This window comes from Hyla sarda, chromosome 1 (assembly GCF_029499605.1).
Source record: "Hyla sarda isolate aHylSar1 chromosome 1, aHylSar1.hap1, whole genome shotgun sequence".
Taxonomy (NCBI): Eukaryota; Metazoa; Chordata; class Amphibia; order Anura; family Hylidae; genus Hyla; species Hyla sarda.
In genome coordinates, this window is record NC_079189.1 from 144,745,842 (window position 1) to 144,761,689 (window position 15,848).

The 15,848-nt window shown below is 46.6% G+C and overlaps 1 protein-coding gene across 2 annotated transcripts in view; it reads left to right on the forward strand.

Moving 5' to 3' along the window:
• Positions 1–10,080: 10,080 nt before the first annotated feature.
• LRBA (LPS responsive beige-like anchor protein) overlaps positions 10,081–15,848 on the forward strand; it is a 713,883-nt gene continuing 708,115 nt past the window's right edge. Inside the window, exon 1 of one of the 2 annotated variants that reach the window (XM_056562819.1) lies at positions 10,081–10,591. In XM_056562819.1, coding sequence (XP_056418794.1) covers positions 10,391–10,591 — 201 coding nt within the window. In that variant the 5' untranslated portion in view covers positions 10,081–10,390. The remainder of the gene's footprint in view (positions 10,592–15,848) is intronic. The other variant, XM_056562820.1, reaches the window with a different exon arrangement.

Consider the following 15,848-nt stretch of genomic DNA (forward strand, 5'->3'; position numbering starts at 1 on the left):
TAGTCTGTCCTATGGATTCATGCAGATGTCTACCTTGAGTAGTTCGTACGGCTGTGTTGGTTCAGTGCGCATGCGCGATATGTTGATATCCGAGATACCGCCTTCCGACGCGACCGTGGCCGTAGTGCGCATGTCCGGAAGCTTACTGCTTTCGGACATGCGCATAGCGGTGTGGACGCCGGAAGTGGGGCGGTTGTTTACATCCGGAAGACTACTATCGCATGCGCCGGAAGAATCGTCCACAGCTGTAATTAATTGTAAGTAATAGCGAGCACTATAAAGTTTGTGGTGCGGTGTTGTTCAGTAGTACCTCTTGATAAAGGGAAACCGAAACGATCGTAGGGGTCTGGGCTCTGCAGTCTAACATGGGTAAGCTTACTATATGCACTTTATCTTACTAGTCTCTGTGTCTCTTTGCAGTCTGCATGGATCCATAGATAAGCGCCTGTGTTATCACTATATTATCACACTATTATTGCGCAATATTATATTTTTGTATATATATGCACATGCGAGTTGCAATCTATTTTTATTCGTTTGTACTAATTTATACCCTATTATACCCACAATTGTGGTCAGTGTATACTTTGAATACCGTATATAGAGCACTTTAGTAGCAATAACCGAAGATGCAGCGCAGTTCTCTTAGAGACTGAGATACTATATTAATTAATTGTTACATCATATTATATGGTAGCCCATTGCAGCTGGCAGTAGCCCTACTTTTTTTGTACTGGAACCCAACCTAATCCCAATTTCAATTTTTGGCGTCTGTTCACATTGTTTTTTTAAAATTTGTACTAATAAAATCATGATTTTAATTAAGGAGTTGTTTGAACTCGATTTTCTTTTTGTGTACAAAGTTTTGAAGTGCATTTGAAGGGCCTTCATATAGAAATACCCCATTATAAAAACTGCACCCCTCAAAGTATTCAAAATGACATTCAAAAGGTTTGTTAATACTTTAGGTGTTTCACAGGAATAGCAGCAAAGCGAAGGAGAAAATTCAAAATCTTAATTTTTTTAAACTGTCATGTTCTTGTAGAAACAGTTTTTGAATTTTTACAAGGGGTAAAAGGAAAGAAATCTTCCTAAAATGTGTAACCCAATTTCTCTTGAGTAAGGAAATACCTTATATGTGTATGTAAAGTGCTCTGTGGGTACACTAGAGGGCTCAGAAGGGAAGGAGCAACAGTGGGATTTTGGAGAGTGAGTTTTTCTGAAATGTTTTTTGGGGGGCATGTCACATTTAAGAAGCCCCTATGGTGCCAGAATAGAAAAAAAAAACACACATGGCACACTATTTTGGAAACTACACCCCTCAAGGAATGTAACAAGTGGTACAGTGAGCCTTAACACCCCACAAATGTTTAATTTTTACAAGGGGTAATAGGAGAAAATGCCCCCCAGAATTTGTAACCCCATATCTTCTGGGTATGGAAATATCCCATGTGTGGACATCAAGTGCTCTGCAGGCGCACTACAATGCTCAGAACGGAAGGAGCCACATTTGGCTTTTGGAAAGCAAATTTTGCTGGAATGGTTTTTGGGGGGCATGTCGCATTTAGGAAGCCCCTATGGTACCAGAACAGCAAAAAAAAAAAATTTAAACACATGGCATACTATTTTGGAAACAAAACCCCTCAAAGAACGTAACAAGGGGTACAGTGAGCCTTAACACCCCACAGGTGTTTGATGACTTTTCGTTAAAGTTGGATCTGTAAATGATTTTTTTTTCCTTATCACTAAAATGCTGGTTTTCCCCCAAATATGGTGCCAGGACAGCGAAAATTTTTTGGGGAAAATGCACCCCTCAAGGAAAGTAACAAGGGGTACAGTGAGTCTTAACACCCCATAGGTGTTTCACGACTTTTCGTTAACCCCTTAAGGACGCAGGTCATTTTCTCCTTAAGTACGCAGCCCTTTTTCGCAATTCTGACCACCTAACTCACTATAAGCATAAGGTGAATTTAGTACATACCTGGCAGACAGCAATGGACATGCTTAGGAAGGATCTGCCCTTGTCTTGGGCTAAATGGCTATGTTGTAAGATTACGATAACACTGTGGCTAGCTGTCTGTGAACTTGTATTTCCTGTTTTCAGTTTTCTTGTTTGCGCACAAATCCCATGATACCATTTTCCTCCTTCCCACACATCAGCTACCCCACCCATTGAAACATAAATGAGCTGCAGACCTGTGGTTTTCAATCAGAGTGCCTCCAGCTGTTGCATTACTTGCAGATTGCTCTCTCTACCCATTGAAGCAGACAGGCTCCCGGTCATCAGCTGACTAGTGAGTCAGGTCTCAACCGCATTGCAAGCTGGGAAAAATCCGAGACAGCATTCATTTTGTATGCTGTTAAAAATAAATATTGGGGTGAAAATAACACACAGGTACAGACACTATATTATTAACTACACTAACTTTACAGCCCCGGTAGCATAGTCAAATAAAAATAATTTCCGGAATACCCCTTTAATAATTCTAAGATGCTTTTACCGATTATTCTAATTCTGAGATTTTTTTCGTGACATATTCTACTTTATTTTAGTGGTAAATTTTCGTTGTTACTTGCATCCTTTTTTGTTGAAAAATCCCAAAATTTCATGAAAATTTTGCATTTTTCGAACTTTGAAATTCCCTGCTTGTAAGGAAAATTGATATTCCAAATAAATGTTATATTGATTCACAAATACAATATGTCTACTTTATGTTGGCATCATAAAATAGTGCTTCAAAGTATAGCAGCAATTTACAGATGTTACAGAACTACAACTCCCAGCATGTCTGGGCAGTCTAGGCATGCTGAGAGTTGTAGTTTGGCAACATCTGGAGGGCTACCGTTTGGGCACCACTGTAATAGTGGTCTCCAAACTGTGACCCTCCAGATGTTGCAAAACTAAAACTCCCAGTATGCCCAGACTGCCTTCGGCTGTCTGGGCATGCTGGGAGTTGCAGTTTGGCAACCACTTGAAGGGCAGCAGTAGTTTCAATTTGGCAACCACTAGAAGGGCAGCTAGCGGCGGGGATCGGAATTCCCACGGGTGTATGCATACGCTCCACGTTCTTAAGGACTCGGGATGCAGGGCATATGCATACGCCCCACGTCCTCAACAGGTTAAAGTTGGATGTGTAAATGATTTTTTTTTTCACAAAAATGCTGGTTTTCCCCCAAATTTAACATTTTTACAAGGGGTAATAGGAGAAAATTCCCCCCAAAATGAGTAACCCCATCTATGGAAATACCTCATGTGTGGACGTCAAGTGCACTGCGGGCGCACTGCAATGCTCAGAAGAGAAGGAGTCACATTTGCTAATTTTGCTGAAATGGGGATGTCACATTTAGGAAGCCCCTATGGTGCCAGAACAGAAAAAAAAAGAAAACAAAAAAAAAACACATGGCATACTATTTTGAAAACTACACCCCTCAAGGCACGTAACGAGGGGTACAGTGAGCCTTAACACCCCACAGGTGTTTGATAAATCATTCATTAAGTGCAATGTGAAAAGGAAATGTTTAATTTTTTTACACTAAAATGCTGGGGTTACCCCAAATTTTTAATTTTCACAAGTGGTAACGGGAGAAAATGTCACCATAAATTTGTAAGTACATTTCTTTGGAGTAAGACATTCCTCATATCTGGGCGTAAACAGCTCTGAGGGTGCACACTGGTCACAGAGCAGTAGCGCAATCAGGCATCTTGCTTCTACATAGCTGCTTATGGAGCCAGAACAGTGGGACCCCCCCTCAAGGAGCGTTACATGGGGTAAATTACTAAAGTGGGGTACAGTGGGACGTAAAATCATAAAATAGGTTATGTTCCTAGAATGATGACCCAGAGCATAGCCAAAACCAAAAAATATGCCCACCCCAAACCCTAAGCTCTGAATCACCATTCTGGGAATGTGATGTGTGTGGCCGTCCCTAACCTGTTGCCTCAAATGCGCACCCCGCTCAGGTGGAGAGAGAGCGCTGCGCATTTGAGGCAACATAAAAAAGTCCCTGATGATAGTGACTCAGTGACCCATGACCCATTTTTGGAAAAAAATACCCCCAGAGGTCTTATCAGTTTTTTTCGTTTTTTTTTTTTATAAAATAGTTTTTTGGGCAATTTAGTGGTTTTATGGGGTTAAAATTTGGAATGTACTCTGGACTTGGTACATTGGGGTCAAATTATGGTATGGAAAATTCAAATTAAGAGGGAAAATTTTGTACTGCATGGAAGTGTGATACTCCCTGAAGCAGTTTTTAATGCAGAGGCCCGGATGATCGGGGCAAGTGTCACATTGAGTGGTGGTGTCCTTCCGAATTCCCCCTCCTGTTACACACAAAAGAGTTGTACATGGCAACCTGGACCATGTAGACCGCAACTTTTTTGTACCATACCCGGGTTTTGTACCATACCCGCATGGCGATGTATGGCTTGAGGACTTGATCAGAGAGATCAACTCCCTCCATATACTGATTGTAGTCCAGAATACAATCGGGCTTGAGGACCGGTGTTGTGGTACCTCGCACAGGGACGGGTGAGCTGCCGTTACCATGAAGTGTGGTCAGCATAAGGACATCCCTCTTATCCTTATACCTGACCAGCAACAGGTTTTAATGGGTAAGGGCACAGGACTCACCCTTGGACACAGGTGTCTGAACAAAATTTAGAGGGAGGTCTCTCTGGTTCTTCCACACGGTCCCACAAGCGGACGTGGATCTGTAGGCAAGGTATGTGAACAGAGGGATGCTGGTATAAAAGTTGTCCACGTAAAGGGTGCACAAGGTCCCAAACGATTTTCCCACTAAGACCCAGAGTGGGGGAACATTCTGGGGGTTCAATGCAGGAATCTCGTCCCTCATATACTCTAAACTTGTAAGTGTACCCGGAGGTACTCTCACATTGTTTGTAGAGCTTCACGCCATACAACGCCCGCTTCGAGGGAAGAAGAGTCTCCCCTTAAAACAGATAAGAGACTCATCTACCGAGAGCACCGAGGCCTCCAAAAATTTGGCCCCAAAGTGATCTATGGGGGGATCACTTCGGGGGGGGGGGGGGGGGGGGGGACACATGCTGCATTATCTGCGTAATGCAGGTATTTCCGAATGGCCTCGAACTGCCTCCGTGTCATGACCATACTGCGAAGCGGGATCTGGTATAGGACGTCCCGACTGTCTGTCACTGGGCTTTTTGACCAGGCCCATATGCAGCACGAGGCCCCAAAATGTCCTCATTTCTGCTGCATCAGTGGTGCACCATTCATTGGGCCTGGCCAAAAAAGAATCATGGAGGTTGGCGATGAACTGCTGGGCGTACAGATTCGTCTGCTCCACCATTAGATTGACAAAGCTGTCACTGAAAAAATAACTAAAATAGCCAATTTCAGTGAATCCATCCGTGTCAATCTGGATTCCGGAGTCGCCAACAAACTCAGGAATCCATGGCTGATAACCCTCTGGGGGTCTCCAGACAGGTTCACCGGAAGGGGGCTCCGGTACACTTGTCTGGGGGGTCGGACTCCTAGTATGAGCGGCATGGACGCTCGTACTAGTGTCTGCCACTGGGTCACTTTCATGGGGGGGGGTGTTGCCTCACCTGGCGGCGTCTCCACCGCACACTACATACTTCCCTGCCCCCCCTCCCCCCCCCCCCCGCACACACACCCTCCCCACCCCGCCACCGTCCCACCCCCGCCACCGTAGAAAAAAGGCGATGGCCCGCCGGGCATTTTCGGTAGCGGAGGCTTACGCTTTTTTAGCCTCCGACTACGAATCTGCCAGTGAGGACGATGAAGATCCAACATTTTTGTGTTCTTCATCGCCCTCCTCATCATCTAGTAGTGATGATGAGTCCCCTGTACAGTGGCGGAGACGCCGCCAGGCGAGGCCACGCACCCCCCATGAGAGTGACCCAGTGGCCGACACTAGTACGGGTGGCAATGCCGATCGTAATAGGAGTCCGGCTCCCCAGACAAGTGCACCGGAGCCCCCTTCCGGTGACCCTGTCTGGAGCCCCCCAGAGGGTTATCAGCCACGGATTCCTGAGTATGTTGGTGACTCAGGAATCCGGATTGACACGGCTGGATTCACTGATCTGGACTTTTTAAAGTTTTTTTTCAGTGACAGCCTGGTCAATCTAATGGTGGAGCAAAAGAACTTGTATGTCCAGCAGTTCATTGCCCACCACCCAGATTCTTTTTTGGCCAGGTCCAATGAATGGCGCGCCATTGATGCAGCGGAAATGAGGACATTTTGGGGCCTCACGCTGCATATGGGCCTGGACAAAAAAACAAGTGTCCGTCATTACTGGAGCGGGGACGTCCTCTACCAGACCCCGCTGTACAGTATGGCGATGACACGGAAGCGGTACGAGGCGATTCGGAAATGCCTGCATTACGCAGATAATGAGGCATGTCCACCCCGAGGTGATCCCACCTATGACCGGCTTTACAAAGTGAGGCCGGTCATCGATCACTTTGGGGCCAAATTTTTGTAGGCCTACTCAGGGACCTCTCGGTTGATGAGTCTCTCATCAGTTTTAAGGGGAGACTCAGCTTCTGCCAGTATATTCCCTCGAAGCGGGCGCGGTAAGGTGTGAAGCTCTATAAACTCTGCGAGAGTACCTCCGGGTACACTTGCAAGTTTAGAGTGTATGAGGGATGAGATTCCCGTATTTAACCCCCAGAATGTCCCCCCACTCTGGGTATTAGCGGGAAAATCGTTTGGGACCTTATGCACCCATTGCTGGCTAAGGGTTACCACTTGTACGTGGACAACTTTTATACCAGCATCCCTCTCTTCACATCCCTTGCCGCCAGATCCACGTCCGCTTGTGGGACCATGCGGAAGAACCAGAGAGACCTCCCTCTAAATTTTGTTAAGACGCCTATTCCCAAGGGTGAGTCCCGTGCCCTCACCCATGATAGCCTGTTGTTGGTCCAGTATAAGTATAAGAGGGATGTCCTTATACTCACCACTATTCATGGGAACGGCAGCACCCCTGTCCCTGTGCGAGGTACCGTGGGACCGGTCCTCAAGCCTGATTGTATTCTGGACTACAATCGGTATATGGGGGGAGTTGATCTCTCAGATCAAGTCCTCAAGCCATATAACGCCATGCGGAAAACACGGGCATGGTACAAAAAAGTTGCGGTCTACATGGTACAGGTTGCCATGTACAACGCTTTTGTACTATCCCAGTACGCTGGCAACACAGGGACATTCCTCCAGTACCAAGAAGAAGTCCTAAGGTTCCTGATCTTTGCTGACCGGGAAAGAGCAGGCCGGACTTCCAAAGGGTCTGGAGTTATAGGCGCCAGGATCGTCCCTGGCCAGCACTTTCCAGGTGTGATCCCCCCCACTGGAAAGATGGGACGATCCCAGAAAAAATGCAGAGTGTGTCGCAGGAAGGGGAGACGGAAGGACACCACCTATCAGTGCGACACTTGCCCAGATAATCCGGGCCTCTGCATAGGCTGCTTCAGGGAGTATCACACTTCCATGGAGCACTAAATTTTCCCTTTTCATTTTAATTTTCCATAATTTGACCAATGTACCAAGTCCAGAGTACATTCAAAATTGTTAACCCCATAAATCACTAAATTGCCCAAAAAATCTGAAAAAAATCCTGATAAGACCTCTGGGGGTGTTTTTTCAGAAATGGGTCATAGGTCACTGAGTCACTATCATCGGGGACTTTTTATGTTGCCTCAAATGCGCAGCGCTCTCTCTCCACCTGAGCGGGTGCGCATTTGAGGCAACAGGTTAGGGACGGCCACACACATCACATTCCCAGAATGATGATTCAGAACATAGGGTTTGGGGCGGGCATATTTTTTTTCCGTTTTGGCTATGCTCTGGGTCATCATTCTGGGAACATATCCTATTTTATTATATTATTTACTGGCCCACTGTACCCCATATTACGGGCCTCTGTACCCCACCTGTCTACCCCAGTTACGGCCCGTTGTCCCCCATAGTGTTCCCCTATTTTAGGGCTCAGTGCTCCCCCCCATTAACGCTCCTTGAGGGGGGGTCCCACATCCTGGCTGCTATAATAAGCTCAAGGCCCCTGACTGACCTCCCACTCCAAGACCTGCTGTGCACCCACGGAGCGACAATCATCAAAAATTAAGGTATGTCCTTACTCCCAAAAAATGTATTTACAAATTTTGGGGGATCTTTTCTGCTATTAACCCTTGTAAAAATGTAAAATTTTGGAAAAAAACCACATTTTTGTGAAAAAAATATATATTTTTTTAACATATGCAAAAGTCGTGAAACCCCTATGGGGTATTAAGGCTTACTTTACCCCTTGTTACGTTCCTCAAGGGGTCTAGTTTCCAAAAAAGTATGCCATGTGTTTTTTTTTTTTTGCTGTCCTGGCACCATAAGGGCTTCCTAAATGCGAGATGTCCCCCCCATTTCAGCAAAGTTTGCAAATGTGACTCCTTCTCTTCTGAGCATTGTAGCGCCCCTGCAGTACACTTCAGGTCCACTTATGGGGTACCTCCATACTCAGAAGAGATGGGGTTACAAATTTTGGGGGGTCTTTTCTGCTATTAACCCTTGCAAAAATTTGAAATTTGGGGGGAAACACACATTTTAGTGAAAAATAAATAAAAAATGTTTACATATGCAAAAGTCGTGAAACCCCTGTGGGGTATTAAGGCTCACTTAATTCCTTGTTACGTTCCTCAAGGGGTCTAGTTTCCAAAATGGTATGGCATGTGGGGTTTTTAGCTGTTCTGGCACCATAGGGGCTTCCTAAATGCAACATGCCCCCCAAAAACCATTTCAGAAAAGCGTACTCTCCAAAATCCCCTTGTCACTCCTTTCCTTCTGAGCCCTCTACTGCGCCCGCCGAACAATTGACATATACATATGAGGTATGTGCTTACTCGAGAGAAATTGGGCTACAAATAGAAGTATACATTTTCTCCTTTTACCCCTTGTAAAAATTCAAAAATTGGATCTACAAGAACATGCGAGTGTAAAAAATGAAGATTGTGAATTTTCTCCTTCACTTTGCTGCTATTCCTGTGAAACACCTAAAGGGTTAATACACTTATTGAATGTCATTTTGAATACTTTGGGGGGTGCAGTTTTTTTAATGGGGTCATTTGTGGGGTATTTCTAAGATGAAGACCCTTCAAATCCACTTCAAACCTGAACTGGTCCCTGAAAAATAGTGAGTTTGAAAATTTTGTGAAAAATTGGAAAATTGGTGCTGAACTTTGAAGCCCTCTGGTGTCTTCCAAAAGTAAAAACTCATTAATTTTATGATGCAAACATAAAGTAGACATATTGTAAAAAAAAAAATTTTTTGGAATATCCATTTTTTTTCAAATTTTTCATCAAATTTGGGGATTTTTCACCATGAAAGGATGCAAGTTACCACAAAATTTTACCACTATGTTAAAGTAGAATATGTCACGAAAAAACAATCTCGGAATCAGAATGATAACTAAAAGCATTCCAGAGTTATTAATGTTTAAAGTGACAGTGGTCAGATGTGCAAAAAATTGCCGGGTCCTAAGGTGTAAAATGGCTGGGTCCTTAAGAGGTTAATAAGAAATCTTGCTCTAAATGAGGTAACCCTGTATATAGTCTGTCATATACTGCTTCACATGGCAAGTTCCCCTTAATGTTTTTCACATAAAAAACATTTCCTGTAACATAAGCTCATGTAACTTTCTACTATACATATGACCTATAGTGAAACAGAACTATGCAAAAAGGGGGACAAGGAAATACTTTTATTGACACTATAAATGTTACAATGACACCAGCACCTGACCAGATAGAATAACTCATTGGGATGGCCGTCCCCATCCTTGTGTGTGGCCGCTGCCAGGTGATTATCTATGTTGCAGTGTACAGTATGGAGGACAGCACAGGACTGGTCTGGGTAGTCAACGGAGGCGAGGCTCAGCCCAGAACAGGGCACCACGTGTGAGGTGAGGCTCACCGGCTCGCCCTGCCCTTGTGATGCCATGGCGCGCTGCCTCTTACCTGCGGGCAGGAGGAGACTAGCAGGCGGCAGCAGCGACCAATCAAACAGAAGCAAGAAGAAGGCGGACCAATGAGAGCGCAGCCCTGACAGAAGCCCCCGGCTTGGCAGCCAATAGCGAGCCGAGCAGCAGTGACAGACACCAATAGCATGGCGGAGCAGGAGGAGACCAGCGGCCACTTCCTAGGACGCTGCAGTGAGTGAGAGAGAGGGGGGAGGGGGTCAGCTAGCGCACCTGACAGGAGGAGGACTTCCCGGGGTTGTAGTGCCAGTGCCAGTGCCGGTTAGGAGCTGTGACCCGGCTGCCCGCACAGGACCTTGTACCACGGACGTCCCCAGCACCTGTCAGCCAGGAACGGCGGGCCCTGTGTGTCCCTGCACCCAGCCATGGCCAGCCAGGAGAGACAGGTGCAGACAACAGGTGAAGAGCGGAGAGCGGCTGCTGAGGGCCCCGATCCCGGGGGGGCCAAAGCTCTAGGCCCAGGGGTGCCAATCAGGGGCATCCGCATGAAGTTTGCCGTGCTCAGTGGACTGGTGGAGGTCGGGGAGGTGACCACTCGGGACCTGGTGGAGACCGTGTTTAACCTGGTGAGTAGTTGTGATGTGCTCGGACAGGTGCTTGTGCTGATGGAGCCGGTACCGCAGCGCCTGGCTGTGCTCTGTGCTGCCCCCTGGGGATGGCAGGAGCGACAACCACCTGTAAGGAGCCACCTGGAAGTCATGTCCAGCCTGTGTGTCTAGTGACAGCCTTACCATTATAAGTGTTACTGAGAGCCGGTCCTGTCTCCACATGTCACCTCTCTTTCCTGGGGTCCTGACTGGTCATATATGTTACTGAGAGCCGGTCCTGTCTCCACATGTCACCTCTCTTTCCTGGGGTCCTGACTGGTCATATATGTTACTGAGAGCCGGTCCTGTCTCCACATGTCACCTCTCTTTCCTGGGGTCCTGACTGGTCATATATGTTACTGAGAGCCGGTCCTGTCTCCACATGTCACCTCTCTTTCCTGGGGTCCTGACTGGTCATATATGTTACTGAGAGCCGGTCCTGTCTCCACATGTCACCTCTCTTTCCTGGGGTCCTGACTGGTCATATATGTTACTGAGAGCCGGTCCTGTCTCCACATGTCACCTCTCTTTCCTGGGGTCCTGACTGGTCATATATGTTACTGAGAGCCGGTCCTGTCTCCACATGTCACCTCTCTTTCCTGGGGTCCTGACTGGTCATATATGTTACTGAGAGCCGGTCCTGTCTCCACATGTCACCTCTCTTTCCTGGGGTCCTGACTGGTCATATATGTTACTGAGAGCCGGTCCTGTCTCCACATGTCACCTCTCTTTCCTGGGGTCCTGACTGGTCATATATGTTACTGAGAGCCGGTCCTGTCTCCACATGTCACCTCTCTTTCCTGGGGTCCTGACTGGTCATATATGTTACTGAGAGCCGGTCCTGTCTCCACATGTCACCTCTCTTTCCTGGGGTCCTGACTGGTCATATATGTTACTGAGAGCCGGTCCTGTCTCCACATGTCACCTCTCTTTCCTGGGGTCCTGACTGGTCATATATGTTACTGAGAGCCGGTCTTGTCTCCACATGTCACCTCTCTTTCCTGGGGTCCTGACTGGTCATATATGTTACTGAGAGCCGGCCCTGTCTCCACATGTCACCTCTCTTTCCTGGGGTCCGGACTGGTCATATATGTTACTGAGAACTAATCCAGCCTCCACATGTCACCTCTCTTTCCTGGGGTCCTGACTGGTCATATATGTTACTGAGAGCCGGTCCTTTCTCCACATGTCACCTCTCTTTCCTGGAGTCCTGACTGGTCATATATGTTACTGATAACTAATCCAGCCTCCACATGTCACCTCTCTTTCCTAGGGTCCTGACTGGTCATATATATTACTGAGAGCTGGTCCTGTCTCCACATGTCACATCTCTTTCCTAGGGTCCTGACTGGTCATATATATTACTGAGAGCTGGTCCTGTCTCCACATGTCACATCTCTTTCCTGGGATCCTGACTGGTCATATGTTACTGATAATCTGTCCAGCCTACACATGTCACCTCTCTTTTCTGGTGTCCTTACTGGCAGCATCATGCCACTTCAGTGAAAGGAGTCTGTCAATACACAACTAGAATATCCTGCTGAGGCCGCTGTGATGGTAGCCATGTTGGCTTTTCCAGGAAGCTGAACAGAACTTTCCACAACTTATTAGAAGAGACAGTGACTCTCATATGCGGAGATCTCTTCTTTCCCTTTAAGCCAGTGTTTTCCAACCACAGTGCCTCTAGCCTTTGTCCAGGCATGCTGGGAGTTGGTCTTGCAACAGCTGGAGGCACCCTGGTTGGGAAACCCTGCTTTAAGCCGTAGGTGTGACTGGCATCACAGAAGATAACCAGGTTGTTATAGGGGTTGTCCTACATTCTGCCCATAAAATGTCATTACTGTTTGGTGACAATTTGCACCATTATTCCTTGTGCCAGGTTCCTCTGCATGGAATAATCCTTACATTCAGCTCTTGCCCCGGCTCGGTTCTGCTCATATGAGTCCAAGTCTAAGGTTCTGTTCACACTGCTGTCAGAGGTTCCCTCTGTGGTTCCAGAAAATGTGACAAAGAATAATGCTGTGTCTCCATTCTTTATGTCGAAAATGCAGAAACCACATTGGAATTAGGGCAGATCCTGTTGTTATAAGGCAGTGTTTCCCAATCGAGGTGTCTCCAGCTGTTGCAAAACTACAACTCCCAGCATGCCTCGACATCTTTTTGGGTTGCTGGAAGTTGTAGTTTTGCAACAGCTCGAGGCACCTTGGTTTGGAAACTCTCCTTTTAGTCAGGAATCCCATATACATTTTGGGGATTTATGAAAACCTATGCAGAAAATACGTTGACTGCTTCTTTCATTTTTAAAAGACCTCTGAAAAAAGTTATCTGGTTGCTATTGGCAACTGGTCAGGTTTTGCTAAATCCCCCAATGATGTGGTTGGACTGTCCCACCAGCTGACATTTGGCTGTGTTCACACTGTGGCTTTGTCTTGCAGGCCTAGCTCACAACAGTTTTGCTCAGATGATACTTTGTAAGCATAGTAGGATTGTTTTGGTTTTTCGCCCCCCTGAATGGAAACATTGTTTCACTTCACTGGCAGCAAGCAAGATCTTGAAAATGTAAAGTACTAAAGCAGAGGGATATTAGAATCTTGCATAACTTTACAGTTAGGGTGTTCCAATGACTGTTTAAAGCAGCGGTCTTCAAACTGTGGCCCTCCAGATGTTGCAAAACTACAACTCCCAGCATGCCCGGACAGCCAACGGCTGTCCGGGCATGCTGGGAATTGTAGTTTTGCAACATCTGGAGGGCCACAGTTTGAAGACCACTGGTAGAGATGAGCGAACTTACAGTAAATTCGATTCGTCACGAACTTCTCGGCTCGGCAGTTGATGTCTTATCCTGCATAAATTAGTTCAGCTTTCAGGTGCTCCAGTGGGCTGGAAAAGGTGGATACATTCCTAGGACTGTATCCACCTTTTTCAGCCCACCAGAGCACCTGAAAGCTGAACTAATTTATGCAGGAAAAGTCATCAACTGCCGAGCCGAGAAGTTCGTGACGAATCGAATTTACTGTAAGTTCGCTCATCTCTAACCACTGGTTTAAAGCAAATCAGTTAGACTGGGTTCAGGTATATCGGGCTCAGTAAACTGGCCACAACTGACGCCCTTTGCCAATGTGGTGGCAGGGTGTGAGGTGCAGGGCAGATGTTGTTACCCTAGGGGCAGATGGCATTAACCCCTTGTATTCATGATGCCAGGGCGTGGTTTAGCCTCTCACCACCCGAAGGTATACCGCTGGATCCTGGGCTAGGCACGGGGGCAATAAAGATTCCGACACCAAGTTACGGACAACGGTAGACAGATGGTAAAGTCTATACAGTTCTGCCAGGGCCCAAGGAGGTGACCAGTGACTCAAAGATCTTGCAGGCTCGCTGGGACTTGCAGTAGGACTGGGTATTTTAGTGCAGGCCACGTTGACTAGACAGACGACTTGACTGGTGACTGACAATTATTGCAGGTTTAGCTTACTTGCACTGGACTGTGGCTGCAGACTGGGCTTGAGGCCTCCAATGCTCTGGACACACAGTGACTGCACTGGACCTCAGCAACCAGAGAGAGGAGCTAGCTCCACCCAGGGCTTATATGGGGAGACGTAGGTCACCCTTATAGTCAGCTGGTCACTGATACCATGATTGTTACCCAGGGGTTACATTTTATTAAAGGTATAACACATCTTATTATACAAAACATATGTACAAATGGGGAAACAACTACAGGGGGCCCTGGGGACACTGCCTGACAGGGCAGGAAAGGTATGGGGCAACACCATCCCGTACTGGGCCACCACACCGTCAGTTGTGGCATCAGTTGGTTATGGGTCTGGCGCCCAGTTATTTCTGCAGGCCAGGTGGGGTGAGATGCGGAGTGATCCCGGGTCCTGATTTAGGCGTTCCATTGACATGAATGGGATAAGTTTGAATGGGAGCAGTTTCCCCTGCAGCATTTTTTTCTGCAGCGGACTGAAGCGGAGCATGATTTTTGTATAAAAATAGCTCAGCATGCACACAGCAGAACCCAGTGGACCCCTTTCTTAGTCAGTTGGAACTGTCAGATAATGCATTTGGCACATCACTTTTGCTTCTTTTGTGCTGGTGTAACACATAGCAGTTTCTTCAGGCTGTGTACACACGGGAATGTCCGCACGGAGTATCCCTGATGCAGACATTCCCGGACAGCGGAGCACTGTCAGAACATGCCGGCACTAGGACCACTCAGAGATGTTCCCTCTCATATACAGCATATTCCTTTTGCGGACACCGGAATTTGAATTTCCGCGCCAGGTGTTTTTCCAGAATTCTAATGCGGAATCTCCTTCATGTGAACATAGCCTGAGCCAAAGCCTATGTTCACATGGTGGAATTTCTGTGCTTCTGCTCAGATTCCTTTCTGCCAAGCCAGCAGCTTTTTTTGCAGTTTTGTAGATTCTATGCGGAAAGTGCATGGAATTTGTGCAGAATGTATGCAGACTTCAATGGACTATTGACAGGTTCAATGTTTCTGCACAATCCGGAATGCAGAATTTTCACAGCAGAAAATCTACCGTGTGGGACAGCGAACATTCCGTTCACTACAATGTTAACTTCATATAGCAGAATTTTCGAGCTGAATTTTATCCTCTGGATTCTGCATGGAAATTCTACCGTGTGAACATAGCCAAAGACATGAGTGGAGACAACAGGAAGGAGAAGTCTAAGGTTAGGTTCACACTACGGTATTTCCGCCTGCAATTCCGCTTTGAAATTGCAGGCAGACATTCCGCTTGCTAAAATGTATAGTAGTGAATGGATTTCCTTTCACTACCGATTCACTTCCGATTTCCACTTCGGAATTTGTGAACAGAAAATACCCTTTAAAATTTCTGCCTGAAGAATGGCGTTGCTCATTCTTCAGGCGGAAATACATTGTAGTTTATTGGAGACTGCAGTGTCCGAGCGGTCCTACCGCTGACAGATTCGGCGCTGGCCACACTCAATCTCCGGGCGGAAATTTTCTGCCCGGAGATTCCGCAGTGTGAACCTAGCCTAAGTCCTGCCTGTATATTTCTCATTCCTTTTTAAAATCCACTTCTGGTTTAGCAAAAAGAAAAAAAAAAAACATGAAGGAAAAAACATTGGTGTACATGGGGCCTAATACATGCATCTTTATTACTGCTGTTTGAAACTGGCCTTAGGGCCTATGGGTGTGTTCACACCTTCAGGTTTTTAATTACAGTTATTTAATACAAAGCCAGGA